Consider the following 15379-nt stretch of genomic DNA (forward strand, 5'->3'; position numbering starts at 1 on the left):
CACACAGTAAAAACAAGTTTCAAAGAGGGAATCTTTCACATAAATCAAAGCAGCAATTCACTGCTTTAGGAGAGATTACCAACCCTTTGTCACCCTTTTTTAGAGAATGTACAGGGCACAAACTTGTCACTCAGTTTAAATTGGTTCCTCTTGGAAATTAAAAAAAAACCATAAAAGTGCCCTGTGTAATATTCCCAGTTTTCCCCATGTACTGTAGTTTGCAAGTTGCATTCTTATATTAACAGGGAATAAAAAGATGAGATCTACTCCCTAAAACAGCCAGTTAATCAAGACTCACCAGTAAATGGAAAGATTTGCTTCAACATTAGAGTTTTTAATAATTTTGTGTGGGTAGCAAACTGATTGCTGATAAAATACACAGCTTTATTATAAAAGATAGTGAAAATACGGTTTTAAAAAATCCTTGTTGCCTATTGTGGACACTATACCCTCCAAATTTCTCAAATTGTACCCAGTAGTTTCCCTCCATCTTCCGAATCACTAAAAATTTCTCCTGCCTAATTTAGGTTGGAAGACCAAAAATTTGCTCGAATATAAACCGATGTGGTGTGGCAACGGGAGGGTTTGCTGGGCCACATTTTGGTGACAACTCCCATAATAGTCTTAAATACTTCCCAACCGCCCCACCAGTTATGAAGTGTGTTACCCCATCCACACACAAGCCCATCTGTTGGTCCCCCGCAGACTCTAACCAGTGAGGAAGCAGAAGGATATGCTCTTGTCCCAAAACCAGTCCTAGGAACTGGTAAAAGTAATCCCGATGCTAACTAAAAATGGCGCTGCAGAGAAAAGACCCTATTTATAGACTTGTGGGATTATAAACAGAAACCAATCAATCACTTAATAGATTTGATATTTTCTTGGGAATAGCGTGTATTCATTCCCCTTTAAAATGTAATATGAAATTGTGTTTTGAAGTGAAACACGAAGGTCAACAGGTTCAAGCTGACAAAATTTCCCAGAAACGAAACAGCTTAACCGTTAATAGTTTAAAAGGTATGGAATTACATTAAAAGGGCTCAAAAACAACAGTAGAAAGATTAAATCCACTCGATGAATAAAGTGTGCATGACAAGCAAGAGGGAGTCACTGGCACTAACAGAATCTCAGTGTTCAAGTAGTAAATATATAAACTCCCCATATATTTTCCTAATGCTTTGTATCATCCAAAAATTGCAATATTATGGGTGCATATGAGGAAGTAGTTCTGGCAATCCAAGTGCTTCAAGGGGCTGCACGTGGTGCACAGAAATAACTTAACAGTTGTTTTATGAACACACATATTACTTTCATGTGTCAGCTGTGGCTCAGTGGGCAGCACTCTCTCCTCTGAGAGAGAGAAGGTTGTGGGTTCAAGTCCCACTCCAGAGACTTGAGCACAAAAATCTAGGCTAACACGCCAGTGCAGTGCCGAGGGAGTGCTGCATTGTCGGAGGTGTCGTTAAGCCGAGGCCCCGTCTGCTCTCTCAGGTGGACGTAAAAGATCCCGCGGCACTATTTCTAAGAGGAGCAGGGGAGTTATCCCCGGTGTCCTGGGCCAATATTTATCCCTCAATCAACATCACTAAAACAGATTATCTGGTCATTATCACATTGCTGTTTGTGAGAGTTTGCTGTGTGCAAATTGGCTGCCACGTTTCCTACATTACAAGAGTGACTACTCTCCAAAAAGTACTTTCATTGGCTGTAAAGCGCTTCGAGACGTCCGGTGGTCGTGAAAGGCACTATATAAATGCAAGTATCTTTTCTCTTCATTTTTCTTTCAAAATATAAGAGTTTTTTGTTCAAGTGTCTTCGACTTGTTGGGCAATCTATTAATTATGAAAGTCCCTCCAACCTATCCATTACAGATCAAAGACAAGTTCACTTTTAACTTGTTTACACAGTAACATGTTCCTCAGCCATGGCAAAGGTCTGTGGGTCTTTCCTGAATGGGAACAGGAAGTGGGATATTTTGCTCTCTTTGGGAACACCTGCAAGAGCAGCCAAAATCTCACCTGATACTTTACACTTCATCACTCGCACGTCTTTGGGCTGAAATTCATCACTATCCTGAAATATTTCAAGAATCTGAAATGAAATTTTAAAATCCATTGCTTTATTTTCATGGTGGTGATTTCAAGAGTTATGTAATTGAAAATATCTGCATTTATATTTTTTACATTAGTTATTAAAAAGGTAGTTTTGACATGTAGATATGGGAAAGTTGCACTCTGTCAAGGTGGCAGATGAGGACATTACAATGGCGTTCGTCAACAAGGGCTTCTACTCTCAACTTCTATTCAGAGACTCCTGCTGGAAACTCATGGCTGGATAGCGGGAGAATATGGGATCAGCTTTGATGCCTCCTGAGGCTAAATAGTCTGCTGACACTCACTGTTAAAAGCTCACACACACAAATAATGGCCAGATACTGGAACACAACTGGTTAACTCAGCAATGAAGATTTGAGGAGAAAATAATACTTTGGACTATAATACAGCGAGTTACAGCAAACTTTGCAAGGCAGTCAGGACCTAGCACCCCCCGCCCCCCCCACTGTGAGTGCAAATCCACTCCACAAAATTGCTTATAGTTCAGCAGAGCCCACGGGAACAGTTGTTCTGAAAAATGGAAATGCCACACTGGTGCAGCAAGAGCTCAGGAAGCTAGAAATTAGACGTGATTAAAAAAACTTCGTTTAGTTTGTAAATTTAAATGTACAATGCATGCTTTCCCATGTACAGGAAACTTTGAGTTATCCGGAGGCAAACCATCCGGCAAGCTGGAGCCACCGGCAAAAATCAGGAGCCGTTTTTTATTCTTTTCGTTTGTTTTCTTTGCTTTTTTTCTCCCCCAGTCAAGCGCTGCAAGGTCTGTAGCTATAGCAACAGCTTCAGCTACAGATGCTTGCAGCTGCAGCCAACTGTTTAGAAGCTGTTGCTAAGCAACAGTGTTTGTTGTCAGATATGGAGATGAGAAACTCTGTATCTTTCAACATTAACTCTGGAGTGTCCGGCAGTTTTGAGGGAATGGCAGCAGCTCGGTCCCGTCGGTGCCGGATAGCACAAAGTTTCCTGTAACTCCCACTATACGGTATCTGTGCAGCTGTTTAGTGGAATGTTAGTGCCAGTGGGAAGAACGAAAAGGAGAATGGAAGAATACAGGCTGTGTGAGACACGAGTATGATCCGTTCAGAAAGAGCAAACTGGACCTTTCTTGGTTCCTTTGAAGGTAATACATTTAAAGGACTGCAGTTTAATACTGCAAATACCGACTTAGGACAATTGAGTTATTTGGCCAGAAAAGACATTGTCTTTTTAGGAAGCCACAGGTGATCACATGATCTGCAGCATTAAACTTCAACACTGCCCTCAATTATTAGGACTTCATACCCAAACATCCACTCTTTCCACAAAAGTCCTGTAAGCATGCCACACTTGGCAGCTCCGGCCAAGTTCCTGAATTTTGCAACAAATGTGGCATTTTGCTGCTAGGTCCCCACATAGCTTGCAACAGGATACTGCTTGCTGTCTTTTACTCTGGTAATATCCCAGAAAGCAAAAGACTAAAGGAATAGCTCTTGAAGTGGAGGATGTCATTAGTGGTGAATCACTAATGTATCTACATATAATAATTCCAAATCAAACTGTTTGCTGGAGGACCATTTCACAGCAGAAAATTCTTTGTTACTAATCATCAAAGTTGCAGCTAGCTTAAGTAATTCCACATACTGTATCTGGATTCCAAACATGTACAGGAAACTCTTATCCGGGACCGGCGTGGCGCCGGTTTATCAAAAAGTCCGGATTACAGAGAGGTATAGTAAAAGGTACAAGAACCCCTGACACAGCAACAGATCCAGGCGTCCCCGTTGCTCAGCAACAGGTGCAGGAACCCCGGTTACACAGCCACAGATCCAGGAACGGCCACTAATATGAAGTAAAACGTACCTGAACCTACTCCTGAATTTTGCCGGTTAACAGAGATTTCCGGTTATTTAGGTGCCGGTAAATCGAGAGTTTCCTGTACTTTGTTTCCCCACCCCTCTTCAAAATATGAACAAATTGTTCTAGTATACGTTGTCCTTCTCTAAAACACCACATTTGTAGACATTTTAATCCTCAAGTACATACTTTAAAAAAAAACTGTTGAGAACCCTTCCCTCCAATACTCCTAGAAACAAAATAAACCCAAATTTTAGTTAAAAAGTCCTTAAAAAAAATGTACACACATCCTCCCTGGTTGTTGACGGCAGAAGACCTCTTAACATAATTGTTTTGTTCTCCCTCTCTTCAGCTCCATCGTTTCTGTAATCATGGTCCTTGTAGTCACCATCACAGTACTGGCTTCCCTCAGGTCTTTCGAATCTGCCGTCGTCTTCACAATTCTGAAAGCAAGGGACATTTTTTGTTCACCGTGTAGTTTACTCTATCAGCACTAGAATTCCAGTAAAGCATAATGGTGGGCGTGTGAAATTTTGCTGTAATGTCCATTTGAATGGCGAAAAGCATTAAGCAGCACAATTACAAAGGGTTTCCGCCCAAATTTGGTTTGTGTCTGGAAAAATATTTTCAGTGCATAACACTCAGGTGAAGCAGAAAACAATGAGGTGAATCAAGAAGATCACAAAAGTATAGGGCACGAGTTTTAAGCATAGAGTTAAATTTGATTTTTTTTTTTTTTTTTACTTATAGCATATTGGTGCCAATGCACTCTAAGCCTACCTACAATATTAACCGATTAAAATTGGGGCTAAACAGATAATACAGTGACACACCCAAGAGTGATTAACAAAGAGGAATCTCATGAGTTTAGCTGATGCTGTAAGCTACTGGATTAAAGCCCAAACTATTTATAACTGCCACCTGAACCCAATTAGATCATGGCTGTCAAATCTCTTCCACGTAGTAAATAAAGCAAAGAATTCCAGGGCCAGTTTGATTTCATTTGCCAACTTTTTTTTGGCAGACATTGACAGTCAAGGCCAATGCCCTGTGTAAATGAGGCATGACAACCACAATGATGGCTTAACACAGTCATACAAGTCTTATTACCATGAAATACCCGTTTTGAAACTATTTGAATATACACCCAAACATCACAAAACCTGTTCATTAAATAACCTTTAGCATGCTACACAGCGACATCAGATTGAACACCAAGTCTCTGGGTACAAGTACAGTAGACTGGCCAAGAATTGATTGGGAAATACAGGAATAAAATAATTAACACATACACAGTAAATGATGTAGCAGAATAGGATGAGAAGGCTGAACAGGCTGACTCCATCTGCACTTTAAGAACATAAGAAATAGGAGGAGTAGGCCATTCGACCCTTCTCCACCATTCAATAAGATCATGGCTGATCTTCTACCTCAACTCCACTTTCATGCACTATACCCACTCCCTTGAGTCCCTTAATATCTGAAAATCTATTGATCTCTGCCTTGAATATACTTAACAGTCTCCACAGCCCTCTGGGGTAGAGAATTCCAAAGATTCACCACCCTCTGAGTGAAGATATTTCTCATCTCAGTCCTAAATGGCCGACCCCTTATTGAGACTGTGACCCCCCGGATCTAGCCTCCCCAGCCAGGGGAAACATCCTCCCTGCATCTACCCTGTAAGAATTGTGTATGTTACAATGAGATCACCTCGCATTCTTCTAAACGCTAGAGAATATAGGCCTAGTCTAGTCAATCCCCCCATCCCAGGAACCAGTCTAGTGAACCTTTGTTGCACTCCCTCTATGGCAAGTATATCCTTCCTTGGGTAAGGAGACCAAAACTGTACACAATATTCCAGGTGTGGTCTCACCAGGGCCCTATGTCATTGCAGCAAGACGTCTTTACTCTTGTACTCAAATCTTCTTGTAATGAAGGCCAACATACCATTTGTTTTTGTAATTGCTTGCTGTACCTGCATGTTAACATTCAGCGATGTGTACAAGGACACCCAGGTCCCTCGAAACACCAACATTTCTCAATCTCTCACCATTTAAAAAAACTCTTTCTATTTTTCCAACCAAAGTGGATAACTTCACATTATATTCCATTTGTCATGTTCTTGCCCACTCACTTAGCCTGTCTATATCCCCTTGAAGCCTCTGCATCCTCCTCAGCAAACTTGGATATATTACATTTGGTCCCCTCATCCAAATCATTGATATAGATTGTGAGTAGCTGAGGCCCAAGCACTGATCCTTGCGGTACCCCACTAGTTACAGCCTGCCAACCCGAAAATGACCCGTTTATTCCCACTCTCGGTTTTCTGTCCGTTAACCAATCCTCAATCCAGGACTGGTACAAAAGACAAGGAGGAAGCCATATTTTCTACTAACTCACAGGATACCATGCTGATGCCCCAATAATACACCTTGAAGCACAATGTAGGAGGATGCTACTTTGAATTCATGTCACAGGGAGGCATTGGGTAAAAGCCATACGATTACCCACAGAACAGTACAGTGCCATTCACATCTCCTCAGATAATGAAGCAGTCCATGCCCCCATGCAACAAGACCTGGACGACGTTCAGGCTTGGGCTGATAAGTGGCAGGTAACATTCACGCCACAGACATGCCAGGCAATGACTATCTCCAACAAGCGAGAGTCTAACCACCTCCCCATGACATTCAACCGCATTACCATCGCCGAATCCCCTATCAACATCCTGGGGGTCACCATTGACCAGAAACTTAACTGGACCAGCCACATAAATACCGTGGCAACAAGAGCAGGTCAGAGGCTGGGTATTCTGCAGTGAGTGTCTCACCTCCTGACTCCCCAAAGCCTGTCCACCATCTACAAGGCACAAGTAAGGAGTGTGATGGTTCAAGGAGGCGGCTCACCACCACCTTCAAGGGCAATTAGGGTTGGGCAATAAATGCTGGCCTTGCCAGCGACGCCCACATCCCATAAACAAATAAAAAGTAAGAACAGCTAAGCCCGCCAATTACTGTCCCATCAGACTCCTCCGAATCATCAGTAAAGTGATGGAAGGTGTCACTCGTGTCAACCAAAATCTGCTTACCAATGACTGCTCAGACACTCAATTTGGGTTCTAGCAGAAACACGAAGCGCCAGACCTCAGACATGGATGCAAGAGGTGAATGCCAATGTAGAGGTTACAGTAACTGACCTTGATATTGAGATAGCATTCAACAGAGCATAGCACCAAGGAACCCTAGCGAAACTGAGGTCAATGCTGATCAAAGGGAAAACCCTCCAGTGGCCAACACAAGGAACAAAGGAAGATGGGTGGTTGCTGGAGGCCAATCAATGCAGCCCCACAACAGTGCTGTGGGAGTTCCTCCTGGAAACATCCTTGGACCAACCATCTTCAGCTGCTTCATCAATGGCTTTCCCTCCAGTCATAAGGGTAGGAATGCATTTATTTGCCAGTGTTCAGTTCCATTTCCAACCCTTCTTACAATAAAGCTGCCCATGTTAGCCTAAAGGACTTGGACAACATCTAGACTTTTATGCTGAAATGGCAGGTAACATTCACACCACCCAAGCATGAGAATGACCATCTCAAATAAGAGAAGGCTCAGCACTCCCCAGTGACCGTCAACATCTCCACCCACATTCCAAGTACACATTCTTGCTGCAGTTATACAGGGCCTTGGTGAGACCACATCTCGAGTATTGTGTGCAGTTTTGGTCGCCTTATCTGAGGAAGGATGTTCTTGCCATGGAAGGAGTTCAGCGAAGATTCACCAGGCTGATACCTGGGATGGCAGGAATGACGTATGAGGAGAGATTGGGTCGATTGGGTTTATATTCGCTGCAGTTTAGAAGAATGAGAGGGGATCTCATTGAAACTTATAAAATTCTGTCAGGCCTGGACAGACTAGATGCAGGAAGGATGTTCCCGATGGTCGGGGAGTCCAGAACCAGGGGTCACAGTCTAAGGATAAGGGGTAATCCATTTAGGACAGAAATGAGGAGGAATTTCTTCACCCAGAGTGGTGAACCTGTGGAATTCTCTACCACAGAAGGCAGTAGAGGCCAATTCATTAAGTATATTCAAGAAGGATTTGGATATATTTCTTAAGGCTAAAGGGATCAAGGGATATGGGGAGAAAGCAGGGACAGGGTACTGAATTTGGATGATCAGCCATGATCGCATTGACTGACAGAGCAGGCTCGAGGGGCCGAATGGCCTACTCCTGCTCCTATCTTCTATGTTTCTAAAAAGAAATGCGTGGTCACTGAAGGCTTGGCTCCCTGACCTGACACTGATATCAAAAACTGCACTGACAAGAGATTGGGAAAAGGCCATCCACATGCCCTTTGGGCTACAGAAGGAAACCTAAAACAGGAAGCGCTTCAGCAACATGGGAGTAATGCCAACTACTATTCCGACATAAGCAGGGGTGCATACCTCAGAATTCTCATAGTTCCTGTAGTCTTGATGGCGGTCATTATTCCGATAGTCATTGCGGCGTCTATCACGGTCGTAGTCCCTGTTGTGATTTGGTGGAGCACGATAATCAACATCCTTATAGTCATAGTCTCGTCTACCTCGCGACTCTCGATGCTCATCTCTGTTCCATTCAGAGCCATAACGGCCACTCCGTTCACTTCGACTGGTTTCACTGCAAAAAAAATATAAAAGAATGCATTCGTTTTGCCAGAAAATTAATTCAAACAATTTATACGTCTAGATAGACCAGTATATTGCATGATGAAATTGTAGGTCCCATGTTATCCTCATTATTCCCCATAAACGTGTAACCAACTTGTTAATATGTCTCTAAATCACTACAATATTCCTCTTTCTAGGAAAATGCAGCTGCACTATTGAGACACAAGAGGCTTCCCCAGTTTAATCAGCGAGTGATTGAGGCACACTGGCAAGAAAAGTCTCAGGTTCAAACCCCACTCTGCCATTAGCCGATTTCAGTTGTAGAGGTGGTATAGAGGCACCTGATCTTGGCATCCCTAGGTTAGTTAGGGGCCCTAGGTTGAGTAGGGTGAAAATAGGTTCCGAGCTCCCTGTCGCAACAGTGACCCCTGCTAGAAATTGTGCAGGTGCAGACACCTATGGTCTGGTCACTTTGGCTTAGGTGGTGCACTGGCCACTATTGCAGGAAACACTTTCAATGCAACTTCTAATATTAGCAACTCTAGTCATCTGTAAGGGACCAACAGAATTTTTTTTATAGGAACATTTATTTTGATTGCCTCAAATGTGCAAGCATACACGCATTACTCCAAGGTTAATTTTAATTAAGAAAAACACACTTACCTTACAATTAAGTTCAATTACATGATACTCTAGGGTCTAACTAAAATCCATTTCATATACCTCACAGAGCATGTGAACCAAGGACTATTAGACTGTGTCCATTGAATTCTCTCAAAAAAACATTAGCTGACAATATTTTCAGAGGGCTAATTTGGAAAATGTTAAAGAGTCATTTAAAATTAAAACTGTACACTTTTTATTATGGGATTTAATCTCTAAAATGAGACACTTCAATTAAATACCTGCCAAGCATATCCTTCTCATAATTTTGTCTGAGAATGCTTTAACTAAGTAAACTAATAGCAATTTAATACTAAGCGGCAAAATAACCAGAATAGGATAATTAAGCACTGAGCCAAAACTCTTGATGCATTACAAATGAGGCCTGTGGTAATTTTTTTCAGATCAGCAAACATAATGGCACAACAGTACGATTCTCCTCTTCCATAAATGCTTGCAGAAGACCACAATGATTCCAGATCTTAGAGGGATGAATGTTTTAAAGATGGGTTATTAATAAATGTTTTAACAGCCTTGTTACAAGGGCAAGCAAGTCCTTTCCGTTACAAAATTATGCACAACTTTGACGGTAAAGGCCTCAAAACCCCATCACCTATTGAGGACCACAGGTGGGGGTAAAGGGTGGAAATAGATTGCACACAGTACATGAACAGGTGAAGGAAATAACTGAATAGAATGAAGAAATTCTTACCGTTTATCATATTTGTCATAGCCCATTGTTACTGGTTATGGTGAACTCAGTTCTTCCAAAGCTTTGAGTAGCAATCTACAGTTAAAAAGAAAAATATCCTGAACACAAGAGCATGGTGATAAAAGAAGCAGGAAACTGAATTTCCTCATGACCTACAGCAACCCACTTCTGCACTCCCACTCTCTAAAAAGCAGTTAAAACACAACTCACGATCCACTGTAGCTTCAGATCTTATGTCACAATATTGGCACCACCCTTTGTCCATTGTTGCAGAACAATACCTCAATCTTCAAAAGATCAGCAAACCTCCCCCCCCTCCACGATGGGAAGAGAAACAACATGTAGTATGGGTCACAACTGCCCCAAAGGGATGCCAGACAATAGTCAAATTCTAGGCTTCAAATGAGGAATGTAAACTAATCTGGGTTCATTCTCTATAAGGTGTCAGTAGAATCATGTGATTGGGTTACTGCCCTAAACAAAATACCCATTACTCTCGCTATGTATTTTCTGCAGAAAATGATTTGGTGGTCCATAATAATTAACGTAGTTATCGAGCAACCTGGGCCCACCTTTTAACAGCTACAAATTCAGGATCACCACATAAAAAAAGTTGGAGAGAGTATTATCCAACATAAAATTATTATTTGTGCAATCTTGAGAGGTGACGAAGAATAAATGCTAGACTGCTCCAGAATTCGAATGAGACATTATATTCAAAAGAGCACTCTGCAACTCCAGTGCATTGAGTTAAATCGAATGATACAATGCAGGCTTAGGCTTGCCATTCCCCCTCAACCACCGCTCACTTCCCACAGTAAGTTCCTAACCTGTGCCACTTCTAGAAGCAACAAGCAGGCCTGTCACCCAGGATAGTTATTGTCCACCTCCGAGTAACCACTTAAATAGAGCTGCAAGCCCATGAGGTCTCCAGCATGTGGTGACTACACAAGAGGGAGGGAGCGAGCAAAAATGGATAATTTTCAACAAACCCAGGTACGCTTAATTACAGGAGCAAGACAAGGTAGCAATCCATGCAGCGGTTTGTACTTCACTCAGTAAATCCCCCACACTTAGGTTTAGAGACCGGCAACTTTAGTTATTCTCAGTTGAAGGCCCAGCAACTACATGATTTAATCCCAGGTTATAGTCCAACAGCTTTATTTGAAATCACAAGCTTTCGGAGCGCTGCTCCTTCGTCAGGCGAAGGAGCAGCACTCCGAAAGCTTGTGATTTCAAATAAAGCTGTTGGACTATAACCTGGTGTTGTGTGACTTCTCACATTTGTCCACCCCAGTCCAACACCGGCATCTCCACACCATGATTTAATCCAGCAGATTCAATGTACTAAATTAAAATTCTTCCACAGCACATCCAGTCGTGAGCTATGAATCTAATGCTATGCATGTTTGTACAAGTGTTATTCCTTAACCAGTTCTTCAACATTAAAGACTAACTTTATCAAGTACAATACGCACTCGTCAATCTCCCATGGCTTTGCACATAGGGAGTCAAAAGCAAGTGTTTTCAGGTGAAGCAAGGGTAGAAGTCAAGGGATAACTGGACCAGAGCACACAGGCATAATTAAGCCCCCCTTTTAAAGTCATACATTTGGTCCTTATTTTTATATTTTCATGATAAATTCCAACATTCACACTCATAATGGAAACGCTACTGTAATTATATCCTCCCACCAGTAGTGGCACTGCAACGCTTCCACTGGGGCGAAGTAATTGCAGCTCAACAAGCTTTCGTTATAAATGTGAACATAAGAATTTATCATGCAGGAAGTACATGCAGGCATAAGACTTATATACAGATATTCTCAGTAATTTACTTCAGCCCCAGTTCACCCCTTCATCCCAAGGCACAATCATAATATGCATTGACCCAAACCAAATGAACTATCTCTCCTCAAACTCCTTGAACACCATTTACTTCCCAAATTATGCTTCCAGGTCATCCACAGCATTAAAAATATTTGTTTAAGATGGCTTGTTAGATTCTGTGATGCACTTTTGCAGACAACCATAGAAATAATTAGAATGTACCTCAGCTTGTCGCTAACTGACATTTTCGAGGAACCCTCGGTACTTTAACACAAAATTACTCAAGTGAAAAATATCCACACGCATATCGTAGGTATTGTTTTATCTAATTAGTCTGCAAGAGTTCAATAATAACTGTTCGGCTTCTTTTTGTGTGAATCCTGTGCTCGAGGTGAAGTGTGCGCGCATTGGAAAATGAAACACTTTGCATTTTCGCCGAGCAAGATTGGATACGGAGCTCCCCATACTATGGCCCAACAATGTGCCCTCCTCAAAAGTATATCCATAGCATTATCTGTGGAGAGAAGAGATAATGTTCCAGGTTCATATCTTTCTTCAGGGAAGCATATTACGTAATAGAATCAGAAAAAATGGAGCGGAGGGGAAAACAAAAAGAGGTGGTACAAGCAAAATGACTGTTGGACGATATAGCAGACCATCTCAGTCAAGTAATGGAAGGAAGGATTAAAGAAATAATGAACCAGTGAACAGCAAAGGCAGTGGGACACCCATGTAAGGTGAGAAAATTGAAGAGGACTGGTGAACAGCAAACTTAATTCCCATCTTCAAAAAGGGAGATAGAACTAATCAAGGGAACGGCAGTGCAGTTAGCTTAATACTGGTGACAGGAAAGATACTAGAACACAGAAACATAGAAGATAGGAGCAGGAGTAGGCCATTCGGCCCCTCGAGCCTGCTCCGCCATTTAATGCGATCATGGCTGATCATCCAAATTCAGTACCCTGTCCCTGCTTTCTCCCCATATCCCTTGATCCCTTTAGCCTTAAGAAATATATTGAACTCCTTCTTGAATATATTTAACATTTGCCAAGAGATTACATAACAGACCATTTAGAGATGCAGAATATAATAAAGTCAGCATGGATATATATAGCGCCAAAAACATAGTAAAACGTCCCAAGGCGCATCACAGGAGTTAGCAGACAAAATTTTGACACCGAGCCACATAAGGCAAAATTAGGGAAGTAGGTTTTAAGGAGCATCTTAAAAGGAGGAAAGAGGCGTAGAGAGGTGCAGGGAGAGAATTCCAGACGTGGGACTGCACTCGCCTGGTTCCATTCTTATCCATCGAATCGTAGCCAATCACCTACAATGGCTTCTCTTCCTGTTCCCGTATTGTTACCTCTGGTGTCCCCCAAGGATCTATCCTTGGCCCCTTCCTATTTCTCATCTACATGCTGCCCCTTGGCGACATCATCCGACAGCGTCAGTTTCCACATGTATGCTGACGACACCCAGCTCTACCTCACCACCACCTCTCTCGACCCCTCCACAGTCTCTAAATTGTCAGACATCCAGTACTGGAGGAGCAGAATTTTTTCTCCAATTAAATATTTGGAAGACCGAAGCTATTGTCTTCAGTCCCCGCCACCAACTCAGTTCCCTAGCCACCAACTCCATCCTTCTCCCGAGCATCTGTCTGATACTGAGCCAGACTGTTCGCAACATTGATGCCATATTTGACCCTGAAATGAGCTTCTGACCACACATTTGCGCCATAACTAAGACCGCCTATTTTCACCTCCACAACATTGCCTGCCTCTGCCTCAGCTCATTCGCTGCTGAAACCCTCATCCATGCCTTTGTTACCGCTAGACTTGACTATTCCAACGCATTCCTGGCTGGCCTCTCGCGTTCTACCTCCCGTAAACTTGAGGTCATCCAAAACTCTGCTGCTCGTGTCTGACTCGCACCAAGTCCCGGTCGCCCACCATCCCCGCGCTCGCTGACCTACATTGGCTCGCTTCGATTTTAAAATTCTCATCCTTTTCAAATCCCTCCATGGCCTCGCCCCTCCTTTGTTCTGCAATCTCCTCCAGCCCCACACACCTCCCTGCCCCCTCCCAAAAGATATCTGCGCTCCTCTAATTCGGCCCTCAAGTATCCTTGATTTTAATCGCTCAATCATTGGTGGCTATGCCTTCAGCTGCCTAGGACATTAAACCAAGGCCCTGTTTGCTCTCTTGGGTGGACATAAAAGATCCCATGGCACTATTTCGAAGAAGAGCAGGGGAGTTATCCCCGGTGTCCTGGCCAATATTTATCCCTCAATCAACATCGAAATGGAAGGCCACGGAGGGATTTGAAAACAAGGATGAGAATTTTGAAATCAAGGCATTTCTAACCAGGAGCCTACACCTGGAATACTGTGCACAGTTCCAGTCTCCATACTACAAAACGATATTGAAGTACTGGAGAAAGTGCAGAAAAGATTTACCAGGATCTTACCAGAATTGAGAGGATGCAACTACCAGGAAAGACTGAGTTGGCTGGAGCTCTTTCTCTGGAAAAAGAGACTAGAGGAGACCAAATACAGATAGTTAAAATTATGAAGAGGGTCAACAGGGTGGATGTGAAGACTATTTCCACTTGTGGGCGAGTCCAGAACAAGGGGTTATAAATAAAAGATAAACATTAACATATCAAATAAAGAATTTAGGAAGAATGTATTTAGAGAGTGGTGAAAATATGGAACTCGGTGCCACACAGAGTGGTATTGATATGTACATCAAAAAAAGATACACCGAGACAAATGGGCAGAAATAATTAAGAGCGGGAGGAGGCTCATGTGGAGTATAAACTCTGGTACAGTCCAGTTGGGCCGAACGACCTGTTTCTGTGCTGTAGACTCTATACAATTCCCAATTCTACAGTGACAGGGATTTGGAGAGAGATCATCTTTTGGAATAAAACTCATTTAAATAAGAGGGCAGACACAACTCTCGATCGTATATCTAGCCTTATTAAAATTTAGCCAAGCAAAACACATATGCAAGTAAAATGATCCAGCTTTCAACAAAAAAATATTTAACATAAATCAGCTCCCAGCCAGCTCTAAACAGAATCTGATTGCAAAATCATGATAAATTAGTACTTTTAAAAAAGGTACACAATGCAAGTGAAATTTTTAATAATCCCTTTTCAGGAAATAAAAGTAGATTTTAATCCAAGCTAGTCAGCTAGCCGAGATGACACTGCACTATTGTATGGTGCAAGATGGTGTGTGTGTGGCAGTGCCCAGTGGCTGTGGCTTTCTGTGTTGGCCTGGTTTTCAATGGCTGCATCCTCCCAACGTTACACCCCCCGCCCGTTCTGCTGTCGAGTTCTTTACCTCGTTTAAACGCTCGCTTTTTGTTTTCCTCCTCTTCCCCCGCGATACTCTTTAACCCACCGACGCTGGGGCCAACACAAGCGGTCGCCGCAAATGGCCGGTGACTCGCCCGGTGCAGAAGAAAGCGCCTCAACCTCCCGCTTCGCAGCTCACAGCGACAAAATGGCGCCGGCGCTCGTCGGGTCGGAGACAAGGCGAGCGCGCGGCACGCCGGGAGGAAGAAGGTCC

General features: G+C 42.8%; 1 protein-coding gene across 4 annotated transcripts in view; it reads right to left on the bottom strand.

Annotated features, from left to right (window-relative positions):
• Nucleotides 1-15319, bottom strand: part of LOC147111259 (RNA-binding protein 5-like) — a 51474-nt gene extending 36155 nt beyond the window's left edge. For 2 of the 4 annotated variants that reach the window (XM_086001991.1, XM_086001990.1), the window contains exons 1-5: nucleotides 15152-15319; nucleotides 9971-10045; nucleotides 8392-8605; nucleotides 4235-4390; nucleotides 2019-2091 (exon numbers count right to left, since the gene is read on the bottom strand). In XM_086001991.1, coding sequence (XP_085858117.1) covers nucleotides 2019-2091; nucleotides 4235-4390; nucleotides 8392-8605; nucleotides 9971-9996 — 469 coding nt within the window. In that variant the 5' untranslated portion in view covers nucleotides 9997-10045; nucleotides 15152-15319. The remainder of the gene's footprint in view (nucleotides 1-2018; nucleotides 2092-4234; nucleotides 4391-8391; nucleotides 8606-9970; nucleotides 10046-15151) is intronic. The other 2 variants (XM_086001993.1, XM_086001992.1) reach the window with 1 other exon arrangement.
• Nucleotides 15320-15379: the final 60 nt, after the last annotated feature.

This window comes from Somniosus microcephalus, chromosome 11 (genome assembly GCF_052327205.1).
Source record: "Somniosus microcephalus isolate GS21.2 chromosome 11, FLI_Smic_1.0, whole genome shotgun sequence".
In the NCBI taxonomy this organism is placed as follows: Eukaryota; Metazoa; Chordata; class Chondrichthyes; order Squaliformes; family Somniosidae; genus Somniosus; species Somniosus microcephalus.